General features: G+C 40.7%; 1 protein-coding gene across 1 annotated transcript in view; it reads right to left on the bottom strand.

Annotated features, from left to right (window-relative positions):
- Positions 1–1,047: 1,047 nt before the first annotated feature.
- The window catches only part of GALE (UDP-galactose-4-epimerase), a 20,888-nt gene continuing 5,934 nt past the window's right edge, over positions 1,048–16,001 (bottom strand). Inside the window, exons 3-11 of the mRNA XM_066574094.1 lie at positions 12,484–12,599; positions 10,909–11,022; positions 9,949–10,125; positions 9,405–9,518; positions 7,141–7,207; positions 6,286–6,371; positions 6,113–6,190; positions 3,060–3,174; positions 1,048–1,464 (exon numbers count right to left, since the gene is read on the bottom strand). Of these exons, the coding sequence (XP_066430191.1) occupies positions 1,406–1,464; positions 3,060–3,174; positions 6,113–6,190; positions 6,286–6,371; positions 7,141–7,207; positions 9,405–9,518; positions 9,949–10,125; positions 10,909–11,022; positions 12,484–12,599 (926 nt within the window). The 3' untranslated portion in view covers positions 1,048–1,405. The remainder of the gene's footprint in view (positions 1,465–3,059; positions 3,175–6,112; positions 6,191–6,285; positions 6,372–7,140; positions 7,208–9,404; positions 9,519–9,948; positions 10,126–10,908; positions 11,023–12,483; positions 12,600–16,001) is intronic.

Genomic DNA, 16,001 nt, shown 5'->3' with positions numbered 1-16,001 from the left:
TAGAAAAAAAAAAAAAAAAAAGATTTCCAAAAAAAGGGGTTTTATTGCAGAAAAGTGGAAAAACCTAAAAAAAAAAAAAAAAAAAAAAAAAAAAAAGGAAGAATTTTGGCATTGTTGTAACCGTACTGTCCTGCAGGAAAAAAAAAAAATAAAAAAAAAAATAGGGTTGTCATTTATGCTGCAAAAAAAAACAAAAAAAACCACTATCTTTCTCCATGGCAGAATTGATGCGGTCTCTCCCTGCTATCATAAAAAAACAAAAAAAAAAGTTTTACAATAGTCAAATGTACCCAAAGTGTCACCGATAAAAACGACACTTCACCACGCAAAAGACGAGCCCTCATTTGGCCGCGTCGACGGAAAAAAAAAAAAAAAACAACTCTAAAGGGTTTGGACGAGAAGCAAACAATGGTAGGTAGCATTTACATGCAAAGATTATCGCTCAAAAGACATTTGAGGGATAATCGTTGCGTGTAAATGGGGCTTTAAAAGGACCTTCAATCATCTTCATTTTCCTCCACGAATAGTTGGTTGCTCAGCAAGCTGGCAGATTCCATTGATCTTCTCATGGCAGAGTACACAGTGTACTTATGCATGAAAAGCAAACAGATTGTGTACTCTTTTGAAAGATGAGCAAAATTCATTCAAATGGAATGAATTTCTTCAGTCTTTCAGCGGATGAACGATAGATTTTCTGCGGAGCTAAAGTCTATTGTTCAACAAAAAAAATTGCATAATGCCTGCGTTTACATGTAACGATGATTGCTCACTTTCAGCCATTTGGACAAATTTTGAGCAATAATCATTGCGTGTAAAGGGGCCTTTAACTCCTCGCCGTGTTGATGTTTACACTCAATAAAAGACAGTGCAACTGTTTATCCAAGTTACAGTTATAAACACAATTGAAACTAATATTGGATTACATGTAATCACTTGAGAAATCCAGGTGATTCCAAAAGGCTAGCTTACTTTTTCTTGCAAGTGTATATTCTACATTAAATATCACATAATCTGCAATAAATCAACACGCAAACTTCACACAATAAGTGCTTGCTTAAAAATCAAAATTTAATAAGCAAAACATGGAAAAAAACAAAAAGGAAAGTGACATTCTATTGCATCTAGCCGACATAAGGACACCCAATTTTTTTTCTAGGTTTTTGTAAACAACGTTCATAATTATTTTTCCAAGTACAAAAGGACAGAGCGCTTTCTTGTATCTTTAACCAAACTGGATGTAGGTGAGGTAGGAGTGACTTTTCCCAGCCGCTGAGTCATTGTACTGGAAGACATCCTGAGATTCAATTTGGACCATGAAAATCTTCTAGTATACAGTATATGAGGACATAGCTTGTCCAGGTTAGAAATTGCAATTATGTAGAGTGGAATTAGTGTCCAGAGCTTCTCAGGAGTCAGTACTAAATCCAGTCGGATTTAGAGATTGCCACCGCCACAAATCTTCACCTGTTAGGAGAAATTTGAATATCTTAAAGCAAACAGTGATGACTGATGTTCTCCTTGCCTTCTGTATCTATTCTTTACACTGAACTGTTCCAACATAATATGCAACTTCAATAAATGACATACACACCATACAACCACCTGTAGGAGTGATGTGTGACTGAGTTACATGGATGATGTCACCATTATGTGATTAGTCACCGGGGCTCTATGCTCCGCCCCTGATCACATGTCATCACAGGTCCTAAAACATCCAGAGCCTAACAGCAGCCATGTGCTTACAGTACCTGTGATTATGTCACAATCATGTAATCAGGGGCTCAGAGACAGCATCACAGGTCCTGTTAGCACATGGCTGCTGTTCGGCTCCGCTGGTTTAGGACTCATAACTTAGAGAAAGGGATTGGAGTTGGTCATATTAGTAAGTGGTGCATTTTGCCACCAGAAACACTGGTACTAGTATATACCTAGTGAGTAGCAACATGCCAGTAATAGCATCTTCTCGTGAGAGGGAATATAATCCTTTAGTGCCATTGATGCTCTGTTCAGGGATGATCTCTTTACTGCGTCAGCAGTTTCATTGTGTGATAAGATTATAATATAAATTGGACAGACTAGATTATTAATTTAGCTTTTTCAGACTTTGGGTCTTACAAGAAGCATGAGCATTAATGTGCAGGGAGTTCCTCTAGTACTACAGCCCAATAGTGATAAAACCGGTCTGAACACCACAAGAGAATTTCAAGGAAAGCTGTTGCTTCTAAATCTAGTTTCACACAAGCGTATGATGTCCACATGTCCAGCTCTGACCATGGGTCTAGTGAACCAAACTCAATAGATCCCTATGATTTTGTGAGTTTGGGTCACCAGACCCACGTCCGGGTCGGAACACTGATCTGTATTATGGACACATAAATGTGGCCATAATATGCTTGTGTGCAACTGGCCTAAGGATAAATTCAAATGTGACTGATTTACTGCAGAAATTGGAGATTTTACCACGTTGTTGTGCTGAAGTATTTTCATATGGTGCTTTATAAAGCACCACAGACCCCATAGACTCCTAGATAATCCATGTGCAGCCATACTGGACTCACAGTATATATGTAGCTTTTTCTCTGTGCACTGATCCCCAGGCAGTTTTCATATAATGATAATACTGGTGACTTTATTCTGTCTCTCCACCGCTTATCCCAGCAAAAATGAATAAATAAAATTTAAAAAAAAAAAAAAAAAAAAAAGAAGAAAATACAGCTACACTGGTGATCAGCCGGTAGCTAGAAGGTTTAGGCAGCAATACCCACAGCTATCAGCCAATATCACTTAGAAGATGCCAATAGTCTCACATTCTATATGGGAAATGCAGCCATGCCAATTTCTCCAAAGAAGCTGCACTTTTTCTATGTTCAGATGTCCTAATAGAGACAGGGGTTGTCGATTTGGGAGAACCATTTAATAAAAAAAAGGAATTAAAAAAAATAGCAAGACAGGTAGTTGAATTTGAGGTGGAAAACGGCCTTTAAAAATAAAATAGTAAATCCACATATGGGGAGAAACTGGAAGAAGGAGTTTTGTATGTCCCTTCACTTCCTACTTACACATTCGGTCCAGGTCATATTCCGCCTTCCAGCCCAGCTCTGTTGCAGCCATGGCGGGATCTGCATAACAGGTCGCAATGTCACCTTCCCTCCTTGGTGCTATTTTATAAGGAACCTGATTTGTAGAAGAAAAAGGATTTACTCTTATATTATAAAATGTGAATCAGGAAACCAGAGCACATAATACAACACACAAAGCGCAATACAGTCTACATATAGTTGATTCAAACGAGGGTTTTTACGGTAAATAAGATTTTAACCCCTTCAGTGGTGGGGTTTTCTTACCACCCTGTCAGACCCATCAGGGCAGGTTTTTTTAAATGGGCCAATCATCCAATTGCAACTAATTTTCCAGTCGCGTTCCAAGAGCCATAACTTTTTCATTTTTCCCATTGACACTGCTATATGAGTGCTTTTTTTTTTGCGGGGAGGGGGGGGGGGGGGGGGGGGGGATTCTGCCATCTGTTTTTTGGATTTCATTTTTACGTCGTTCAGCGTGCAGAATAATGTGATCACATTATTCTCTGCGTCAGCACGATTCCGGCGATACCAAGATTATACAGTTTTTTTATGTTTTGCTATTTTTGTACATTTAAAAACATTTTTTTTTTTTCCTTAAAAGGTTTGCTTTTGTGTTGCCACATTCCAAGAGTCGTATTAATTTTAGTTTTTCATTGCCAGAGCTCTAGAAGGGCTTGTTTTTTGTGGGATGAACTCTAGTCTTCATTTATCTAATTTTTAGGAACATGTAAAATTTTAATCGCTTCTAATTCCATTTTTTTCCTACCGTGTTTCCCCGAAAATAAGACAGTGTCTTATATTAATTTTTGTTCAAAAAGGTTTCACTTTTTTACATGTATAGCTGCCTGGACACTATTTAAACTGACTTTTTAAATTAACTGTTAGCAGGGCTTAATTTTGGAGTAGGGCTTGTATTTGAAGCATCCTCTAAAAGCATGAAAAATCATTTTTCATCCTCAAAAACTCTGGAAAATCATGATGTGTCTTATTTTCAGGGTAGGTCTTATTTTCAGGGAAACAGGGTAGTGGCAAGATTAACAAAATCTGTAATTCTGGCATTTTTTATTTTTCACTGCATTCTCTGAGCAGTATAAATAATATACCGGTATTAAAGTAATTCCATAGGCCAGTACAATTATGCTAATACCAAATTGTAATAGTTTCTCTTTCGCGCTTTAAAAATAAATAAAATGCTAGGAGTCTTTGAATGCAGCAATATAAAAAAAAAAAAAAAAAATATTTAAAAAATTTTACATATATAATTTTTTTAAAATCAACAGAGCTGTGGAAAGAGTTTTTATTTGGGGGATTAGTTGTACTTTTTATTAGTATCATAATAGCATTTTTAGCACTTTCTATTCCGTTTTTTGTATGGTGACATAGGCTAAATTAGCCATTATTACCACGTTTTAATTTTTCTTTTTTCCCCTTGCCATATACCCTGCAGATTAGATAATGTACAACTTCCTTCTCTGGGTCATTACGAATGCAGAGATACCACATGTGTAATTTTGTTTTTCATTTTTTACAAAAGAAAAAAGGGAGAAAGGTGGGGTTTTGGCGTTTTATTTTTAATTGTTGTTTCTTTAGGGGATTTGCATAATACTTTTTTTTAATTCTAATATTCCGCTTTTAGACAGGGCATTAGACAGGCTATGACGCTCAGAGTCTGAGCGTCATAGTCCAATTTAGCTGGCAGACCCGAAAGGCTATATTCAAGTCTCCGGGTGCCACACAGACCCGTCAGGACCCCCTGATCACATCGCGGGGGGTCCAATTGTGACAAAGGGAGCCCCAATCTTCTGTCAGCCGTTTACATGCTGCGGTCACACATGCAGCAGTTTTCTCCATTCCCTGCTGTAAGAGCTGGTGCTGGCTATCATCTGACAGACGATCACCAGCTCTCCCTGCCACGGGGACCATCGTCTGACTTCTGACAAGCCGATGGTCTTTGTGGCAACGTGTAAACAGTTCAGGAGTTCAAAAAAAAAAAAAAAAAAAAAAAAAAGAAGAAGTAAGTTGCCGGCAGATCGGCTATATCTTCCCATTTCTTTTTTTGCAGTCCTGCACGGAAACTGTGCGGTCGGTGTGTGTGCACAACACAATGCCACAGCTTATGGCATTGTGTTCTGCACGGTCCCATAGTGAAACCTATAGCCCAGAAGATTTCCGGGCTATATCACTATGGGCAGTGGAGCTAGTCCTGGAAAATTTCTGAGACTGCCACTGAAGGGGTTAAATCACTTTTTTCAACTATAATTTTTGTTGAGAATAATAATAATAATTTACAATACAAGTGAGGAAGTTAACTGACTGGTAAAATCATTACAGTAATTAAAAGAAGGCATAATGGAGAACTGTAGTTAAGAGAAAAAAAAAGGAAAAAGAAAGAAATAGAAATAAGAGTGAAAGAATAAAGAGGAGAGAACAGTTGGAAAAAGAGGAGAAGAAAGATGAACAAGAGAGGGAATAAAGAGCTCAAGGACTGCACCTGGCAGGGAAAATGTATGGAATTTAGGAAGACCATATCTGGGTTAACCACTCTAGGGTTTCTGCCAATAAGAATGAGGATTTTTTTTATTGACCAGATACCAGAAAACCTTATTTTTAACATCTGCAAAGACCAAAAATGGTTGTACTTTTCAAATTCCCCTAAGGAACTTGATTGCTCATACAGTGCAATACACTGCAATAGCTTTATATTGCAGTGTTATTGTACCTGTCAATCCAGCTACTGGAAGGGGCTTATAAGCTTCAGTACATAGCAGGCCTTCACTAGTCACAAGGCTGCCATGGCAACCCATAGGTGGGGTGGAAATTGGGTGATGGAGAAAGCTGCCCTTCTAGCTAACATCTTAGATGCAGCAGTCAATATTGACCACAATATCAAATGAGTTAAACAACCGTGACCCGAGTTATTGCCGATTGCAGTCAGGTATAGAGAAGAGTTTGCTCGATACTTTTCCTTGAACACAACCTATAACACACACATGTCCTATGACATTAAGGGGTTCAAGTTTTGATAAACCAACCTTTCGGCCTGAAGCTTTTTCCATTGCGACTACCATCTGAAGCACAGAATATCCCACTCCTGTTCCCAGGTTATATATCTGCATATCGGGACAGTAAAAGACCACACATAAGTGAACAGATTTTGTATGATGTGACCAAGTACATACACAGGACTGGCTGGTCTTATAATCACCTTACACCCGCTGCTGGACTGCAGCTTCTTGAGAGCAGCAATGTGACCTCTGGCCAGATCCACAATGTGGATATAATCTCGAACACCTGTAATGCAGATATACAAGTTTTCACAAGGCTTTTCTGTCACTTTAATGTTTTGTAAGCGTTCTTCATGTACATGTTCATTACACATCAAAAAAAATGCATGCATTTTACCACAATGCCAGTTCTAATATTGCAGTTTTCAGCTGATTGGCTTCTACAGGTGAAATCATATGCTTCAACTGTGGAAGCTGATTGGCTGAAAACAATAGTATTTTGTGATAAATGCATGTGGTTTTCAATAGCATTTTAGATATGCAAGTAGAATGCATAAAAAGCCGTAAAAATGCTGTAAAACACAAAAGAGCCATATAGAAACAACCTTACTCCAAAAGACATCAGTTGAAAATTACATAAAAGCACGCAATGGCGCTTTTACTCTGGCCGAGAATCTCATGATTCTCGCGATCATCATTCAGTTGTTTGCCCGTATTTAAACTGAACGATTGTTGTTCAGTTTCATTGGTTTGAATGAACTATAATTGTTCTGTCTAACCGAGGCATTAGTTGTATCCAATCAAATAATGTAGTAATCAACTGAAACTCAGAAAACAAGCTCAATTCAAATGAATCAGACTTTCACATAGCAGTATTCTGCATCGGTATTTATAAGCCAAATCCATAGTGCGTCCAGAACATGAAAGAAATAAGACTCTATGTTCTATTTTCCTGTTAGAACTGCATTTACCAAATTCAATCACCGTGATCTTTAAACCTCCCCAAGAGAAAATAGTTTTGACCACGGTTTACCATATTCAATGAACCAACTTACCAGTTCCATCTGGTGTATTATAATCATTTCCAAATACACTCAGATATTCCCGCCTTCCAATAGCGACCTGAAAATTACAGTATTAATATCAATTAAAAATCATCAATTAAGATCACTAGGCTCACAGAAAAGCAAACATTCTTGGTTTTCTTCCATTAATCTCATTGACTGCATGTGAAGAAAGAAAAGAAACTGCAGACAAGTAGTGTAAATGACACTAACAGTAATGTTTAGTGGCCTTTATTAGAGACACCCATCTAGTAGTAGATTTGACCTTCAGAACCGCAGCAATCCATAGTAGCATAGTTTTCACTGGGTATTGAAATCGCTCTATACGAATACTGGCCCATGCGGACAGCATAACATCTTGAAGTTTAGATGGAGGTACAGACATGCGGTGAACAGCTGACAGAAAATCATGCTGTTGCACCAAATTCTGACCCTCCCATCACCGTGGTGCAACAGAGTTCTGGATACATCTGGCCAGATATTTTGTGACTTCAGTGATCCAGTTTTTGTACTCTTTTGCCCAAAGTCCCGGCTTTCTGTTTGTAGTAATGGCACTGAACCTGTTCATCCGCTGTTATAACTAGAGATGAGCGAACATACTCGTTTCGAGTAATTACTCGATCGAGCACCGCGATTTTCGAGTACTTCCATACTCGGGTGAAAAGATTCGGGGGGGGGGGGGGGGCACTGGGGGAAGCCCTCTCTCTCCCCGCTGCAACCCCCCACTCACCCACGGCACCCCCCGAATCTTTTCGCCCGAGTACGGAAGTACTCGAAAATCGTGGCGCTCGGGCGAAAAAGGCGTGGCCGAGTAGGTTGGCTCATCTCTAGTTATAACCGAACTGTGCTAAGGAACAACGAGCGGTACATTCAGACATGTTAAGTCTAGCAATAGGGTTTTATTGGCTTAACTGAATTATTCTCAGCATCCTCATCTGTCCTCTTTTGTTACTGATTTATGACCATAGGAACCAATGCATGAGAAAACCCCACAAGATTGGCAATTAAATATTAGCCCAGGCTTGTCTAGCAGCAACGACCATGCCTTGCTTGATGTTACAAATATCCACAGAAACCCTGCTCACTTGGTTTTATGCTGCATTCCAGGATCACGTGTCTAATTGTGAGCATTAGGTATAAAGCAGAGCATCAAACAGGAGTATTCCAGCACAGAGACCATCAAGATGTGTGGAGTTGACAGACTTCCTATGGGGTATGGTGGCAGGATGTCACCTGGGTGACTAACCAATATGGGACATTGCAACACTTTTGGACCTTCCAAAGTTCACTGTTGGCAATGTTATTCGGAAATGGAAACCATCCGGTGTGTGCGGTGCAGCCATGTTCAGGGAGGCCTCGTAAACTGTCAGAACGTGCTCAATGATGTCTTGTACGAGCTGTGAAGGCAAGGCAACACACCACACACGTTTCACCTTACGGGGAGCACCTAGAAAGTGTGAGGAGATTTAAGGCCATCCACGTTCTTCTGGGAAATATGAGAATAGGAAGATGGAACAATACCTCTATAGCACCACCTATTGGAAGACAGCATTCCTACAAGCTACATCTGACCAACATGGGAATCCAAGTCAGCTCACTGTTGATACCAGTGGCTGAGATTATTGAATTGGCTATTCTACACTCCTTCCACAACTGCCATAGACGTGAACATAAGTTATCTAAATGAACTAGTACAGTGAGCTACGCTTTTTCCACAATTCCCATTCACTTCTATGGGAGTTACAGAAATAGTAGAATGGCCAGTTCAACATTTTCTGTAATCCCGGCCATTTCAGAAAGGAAGTAACCTAAGACAGGGTCGGGGGTTGGAGTTACTTTTGAGATCAAGGCGAGTCCTATAGGTGGGACCAGCATGTACATATGCCATAAGGGTTTGAGATGGGAATATCCTTTAAGTCATGGAAGGCTTTGAAACATTTCTCTGCTCTTATGCTCGTGTGAAATGGGCTTTATTCTGTAATAGGGGCACATTTGCACACCTGCATTAGGTCTACAAGGCCCGACCCCAACATTGTAGGTATCTCAGCAACCTTTCCTTGTATACAGGTATACTGTATCAGTAAATCTGATTCTGCATTTAAAAGGAACAGACAGTTGGCAGTCCTGAGTTTCACAGTATGGCAGCCACTGACCATTAGTGTGATGACAAAAACCAAGAACAATCGCATATCCATAAATTCTTTAGCATTTTGTAAACAAATCTTTACCACCATCATATATTTGTAGTGACAAACCTGAGAAACATATGGCATCAAGTTGTTTGGAATTCCTTGGGGATCTTCTCCAATGCGACCAGACACATGGGCTCCAATAGGGTTAAAATACCTTAATAAAATGGCATGCCATTCCTTCAACAGAAAGAACATATATAAAGCACATTACATCCTTTTTGCAAGTGTAAGTAAAATGCAAAAGACAACTACCAAGACTTGGGTATTCAATGTAACTAAACTCATGGTTAGAAGATTGGCCTACCAGCTATGTCTCCATTATCCCAACATGTATGAAGCCTGTATGGTTACACATGGAGTCTTCATAGCTCTATGGTACAAAACCATAGGAACTCCCGTTGCTGCCGTATGATGCCAAAGGTATTCTCCCCCGAAAGCAGTGGTTTTAAGGGAAAATACCTTCACCGTTACATGGCAATCAATGGGATAAAACATGGCCTTTCAGAGCCAATGGGAATCTGAGAGAAAAACCTTTGTGAGAATTTTAAGAAATAGGAGAGGAACAATACTGGCGCATACTACAGCTCTGGACAGTTTTACTACTCACCCCCTCAGCTTTGCATTGATCCTGAATCATTTCTTCAATAAAGTACTTTGTTTTTCCATAGGGGTTTGTGCATCCCCCAACTGCGTGATTCTCATCGATCGGAAGATACTTAGGGTCTCCATACACTGTAGCAGAGCTGCTGAATACTATTTTCTTTACACCATGAGCGTTCATGACCTGGAGAAACAATCATACTGATTTACTCAAGTCAGTACAGCAATCAGATAGGAATATCAAAAGCAAACTATATAGTCAGTCATTATGGAAAAAAACTCTGCCGGTCTTTTTTTTGCTGATTATGTTCATCTGCCAGAAGTAACTGAAAAAGTGGCAACAAACTGCGGAGTCAAGTGCAGAGCTACAGAAACAGTTTAGGCCTCATGTCCACGGGGTTTAAATCCGCAGAGTTTCTCCCGCACGTGGATCCGCGCGCCCATAGGGATGCATTGGACACCCGCAGGTAGTTAAATACCTGCGGATGTCATTTTTCCCCGTCAGGCGCGGGAAAAAAAAAAAAATCCAGACATGCTCCATTTTAGTGCGGGTCTCCCACAGGGACTGCTCCCGCAGGCTTCTATTGAAGCCGTCTGGATCTGCGGGAGACCCGTAGCAGAATTAAAACTCACTTGCTCCGGACGATGCAGTTCTTCCCGGTCGATGTGCCTGGTACGCTGCGGGCGTGCCGAGCAAATCCACCGGGCCGAAGAAAGAAGATCCGGCCGCGAAGAAAGGAAGAGCCGCATCGTTCGCAGCAGGTGAGTTTATTATTCTTTTAGGCTTCATGTCCGCGGGGCAGGAGGGACCCGCTACGGATTCTACATGAAGAATCCGCGGCGGGCCTGATTTTCCCCGTGGACATGAGGCCTTAGTAAAAGTCGTGAATTACATGATTACTCTCAACTTCTAGCCTATATTACTGGACCAGAACTACATTTACAATTCTGCAGATTAATTACTTACCTCCAGAAGCTGGATGGTACCCGTCAGGTTCACTTTATAATACAACAGGGGTTTCTGCACAGATTCTCCAACAGCCTTCAGGCCAGCAAAGTGCATAACAGCAGAGAACTTATACTGCATGAAGAAGAAGTCAGATCACACACATGAGTAGATTGTGGTTCTTCTGGGTCTGAACATATTAAAGCCTATGAACAGGTTCACCCTGTTATCCAAGTTTATAGAAATTATATATAAAAATGGACAAAACAAAACAGTGAACCCATTCTTGTACTTTAAATTTTATAGTTCTTTATTTTTAAATATTAAGATAAAGAGCCATTTTTACTTTTTGCAAACATTACCCCTAATAAAATAAAAATGGAAAAAGATGCAAGTTAAAAAAAAGGTATTAAAAATATATATGTGGCGGGGGGGGGGGGGGGGGGGGGAGGGAATTATATATATATGCAAAAATAAGTTTTGCAAGCCAGGAAAAAAAATAAAATAGGGCTATAAAACTCACATGGGTACAAATCAGTAAAAAAGTCGCTAGTCCTTTAGGACAAAAAAAGAAAATAAATAGTCTTTAAGGTGTTAAAGTTATTTCCATCTTTTAACTTCTTTATTATATGGAACTGCTGCTCTCATTTCCACTAAATCTCTTGAGCTTGTTTAGTGGGCAGGGATCTGCTGTCACTGACATAAAAGCATGGAGCTTGGCGCGCACGCTCCTGATAAATGGGGGGTTTCAGAAGTATCTCATCCATGTAGTATAAGAGAGGTTGTCTCTTATAGTCCATATTTAGTTATCAATCAGTAAATATTGTCTTATAATCCATTTACGTGACTTGGAGACAAAGCTCTAACACAGTTCCCATTATCTATCAGTGGTAGGTCCCGGGAACATGTCATGTATATGCAGAGCGATGCTCTTCACTTCCCCATTTACTAGGTATTTTACATTACTGGCTGTTATACTGATGGACCGCAGCCTTGGTCACACAGTGCACTTGATGTCAAAGGCTCCCATCCCATTGTTAGCACAGGAGCAACACAAGACGCCAGGTGAATGGGAACAATGCAGAACGCCCTTCGATACAGCCAAGCTACAAGGGCTCTGGGCCGTGGATCACTGAAGACAGAGCAGGACTCAATCATTGTTCCCATTCCATTCATGACTTACAATGCAGTTCCCTACAACACAAAGAAATGCTCTGCAAAACAGCTCACGGCCAACTACTATCTAACACCACTAGTTCCCATACTGGAAAAGGAAGCCTTTTACATCATGAGCGATGCTCTCAAGCATTGTTTTCGCTGCCTGGACATATTACACAGACCAATGCACAGAGTAAAGCTTAATAGTGTGTGGGTGTCTGAAAATTTGCGATTGACGCGCGCTGTGTCGTGGTAGGGAGGGGCCAAAAAGGCATGTCACAGCAGGGAGGAGCCAAAAACAGGGGCAGGGGGGGGGGGGGGGGGGGGGTTGTCGAACATGGTGTGATGCTCGTTCGAGTAACGAGCACCATCGAGTACGCTCATACTTGAACGAGCCTCAAGCTCGACAGAGTACGTTCACTCAACTTTAGTCTATACCTTATCAAACAAACTGTTTAGAGCAGCCTTGTCCAAGAGATCCACTTCTTCAAATTCAATCTTCTTGCCAGCAATTTCCTGCACTCTCAGCAGACTTTCTGGTAGACTATTGGCCCCTTTAAGACAAACACCATGGTTATTAAAAAGCATTAAGTGATATCTGTCATGAGAAAATTACCGTGTGTGTGAGATATATATAATATCTATCGTTTTTTAAGTTAAAAATATATTTTTAAACTCTTGATGCCATGATATATATCTATAAAAAAAAGGTTTTAAAAATATTGCAGTTTTCACTCTGACCAGCAGGCCTAACAATAGTTTGACACTTTGTGTTCTGTGGAGATTGCTTTTCAGCAGTCATCAGACAGGGATACAATGAAATATAACACCTATATGTAGATAAAATAACATCCACCATTCACAATAGACAGGACGAGTGGCAAACGATGCCCGACACTGGCTCATACTCTGATTGGGCCACCGTCGCTAGCGGGGTGCCACAGGGTTCAGTATATTTATCAACGACCTGATAGAGGGGCTGCACAGCAAAATATCAATATTTGCAGAGGACACAAAATTATACAATATAATTAATGCAATGGAGGACAATGTGCGGCTACAAATGGACCTGGATAAGCTGGGGGCTTGGGCAGAAAAATGGCAAATGAAGTTCAATGTTGATAAATGTAAGACTATGCACATGGGCAGCAAGAATGGATGTTACCAATATTCACTTAATGGGGTACCACTAGGGAAAAGTGATATGGAAAAAGACCTGGGGGTACTAGTGGATTGTAGACTAAACTGGAGTAACCAATGCCAATCAGCTGCTGCAAAGGCAAATAAAGTCTTGGGGTGCATTAAAAGAGGTATAGGGGTGAAGGATGAGAACATTATCCTCCCATTATATAAGGCACTTGTCAGGCCTCACATGGAATACTGCGTACAGTTCTGGTCACCGGTGCTCAGGAAAGATGTAACGGTATTGGAGGGGGTTCAAAGAAGAGTGACTAACCTAGTACATGGAATGACGGGACTGGAATACCCAGAGAGGCTATCCAAATTGGGATTATTTACTCTAGAAAAAAGACGGCTAAGGGGTGATCAAATAACTATGTATAAATACATGAGGGGACAATACAAGGATCTCTCCCAGGATCTGTTTATACCCAGGACTACGACGGTAACAAGAGGGCATCCGCTACGTTTAGAGGAAAGCAGGTTTCATCACCAACATAGAAAAGGGTTCTTTACGGTAAGAGCAGGTAGACTGTGGAACTCTCTGCCTGAGGAAGTAGTGATGGCAAAATCCATAGAGGAGTTTAAAAGGGGACTTGATGTCTTTCTGGAGAGGAAGGATATTATAGGCTATTGATCTAATGTTATTTGTCAATCCAGGTATACAGGCAGGCAGGAACTATTAGGGGTTGATCCAGGGAACAGTCTGATTGCCATTGGGGAGTCGGGAAGGAATTTTTCCCCCAAAAGGGCTAATTGGCTTCTGCTCTTGGTTTTTTTTGCCTTCCTCTGGATCAACAAAACAGGAGGCTAAACAGGCTGGACTAGATGGACGCTGTCTTCATTCAGCCTAACGAACTATGTTACTTGTCCCCGTACATAATTGGTTTTATGCTGCTGCACAGGAACTAGTATTGTTGGCTCACAGCGGGGCGTCTGGAGGAAATTTCTCTCCTGGCACTCCCCGCCCCTCCATTGTATTAACATAGCGGCTGTTCAATACTGAACGAGAGCGAACACTGAACAAGTGTGACTCGTCCAGTCTAAATGGGCCTTTATCTACTCCCCCTCCCTGCACAATGACCTCTGTACAGGTCACATAGCATGCCTAGAACAGTCTCCCATAGAAATCAATGCATAAGGGCCTGTCCATTGTGTGACTGGCCCATGAGTACTGCCGTAAAGCATATCTCTGTGGCTCAGGCAAGATGGCAGCCCCCATAGTCATTGCCTATCTGCAATTTCAATTGTGTATGGGCCGCAGGTCATTCAGCTCCATTGATTTCAATTGAAGCCGTCCATGCAGATTCCACAGAAGAATAGAACATGCTGCGATTTTAAAACCACTTGCGGAAATCGAAATCACTACCCACTCATGTGAGTGGATATGCGCATGTTCTATTCTTTCAATGTGTGCGGAATACCGTGGATCATCCACATGGGTGACGATCACGAATTCTGCAATTCAAATCTGGTTGTGTGCAGCCGGCCTTAGACAACATCCGTAAAACAAAGTGAAATATATGCAGGTGTACATTACAGCAGCTATATTACAAACATACAGACACAATGTAACAGCACACTTTAAGCACTAAGAAACATGCCAACACCAATTACATAAATACTGCATGCAGTTTATATGTTCTACCCATGGTTCTGTGGGTTTTCTCTGGGTATTCTGGATTCCTCATCAAAACCAAAAATATACAGATAGCAGAATATAGATTGTGATCTCCAATGGGGACAGAATACAATATCCAGTCATGTAAAGTGTTGTGTAATATGCATGCGCTATATAAATAGAGGAGATAAATTATTGAATTGCAATATGGAAATATTTATAAATTTGAGGTTTTCAGTGCACATTTTGATCAAAATACGAGAGCCCATCTGCCCTGACAAGATGACCTCTGCTGATGGGATCCTATTAAGAAACTCAAAGTTATAAATAAAGTAGTAATGCAATTATTAATGTAATTGGCGTTTGCATGTTTTTTGGCACCTTGTGACTGCAGTGTTTGCCAAAAGAGGCTATAAAATTTCATTCTTTATTAGTAAACAATGGTGAGATTGCAGTAATTTGGCTTGTCAGGTAATGAGTCTTGTCAGAACCCCATGCTGAGTTCTCAGTGGGATACCGCTGATACTTTTGTTTCAGCTGGTATCCTGCTCTGAGAACACAGCAGAAGTATGCAGAAGACAGCGCTCCAGCTGTGTTCTGCATACCCCACTCCGAACACTCAGCTGGATACCAGCTGAGCACTCAGAGGAGACAACAGCTGTATGCAGAAGATAGCGGTCCCGCTTGTGTTCTGTGTACAGCGTGACCCATCATTTACACACTTTTGCAAAGTGAACGCTCAAAACTGTCAAACTGCCGTTTAAGCGATCATCTTGCCATGTAAACGCACACAACGATTATCACTCAAAAGATATCATTTGAGCGCAAATCATTGTGTCTAAATAGGCCTTTATAAAACCTCTGAGCCTGTCAATCACACCATAGTGTTCCCAACTAATCTATCCAATGACCCTTCAGAGGCTTTTATTTTATAATATACAGACACTTATAGGTACACCATAATGCGTAGTATAATAGTGCACGTGACCCTTGTTGTGTGACTGTAGTCACTCAGAATCACACTGCCGATGTACATTGTTTGTACATTGGCAGCGTGATAGTAACACTGTTTGTTAGGCTGAAGAGAGGCAATGTCAATCTAATTCAATCTAGTTCAGCCTGTTTCCACCCTGCCTTGTTGATCCAGAGAAAGGCA

This window comes from Eleutherodactylus coqui, chromosome 1 (genome assembly GCF_035609145.1).
Source record: "Eleutherodactylus coqui strain aEleCoq1 chromosome 1, aEleCoq1.hap1, whole genome shotgun sequence".
In the NCBI taxonomy this organism is placed as follows: Eukaryota; Metazoa; Chordata; class Amphibia; order Anura; family Eleutherodactylidae; genus Eleutherodactylus; species Eleutherodactylus coqui.
Note: the sequence above shows the minus strand (reverse complement) of the source record. Positions and strands in the feature narration are given on the sequence as shown.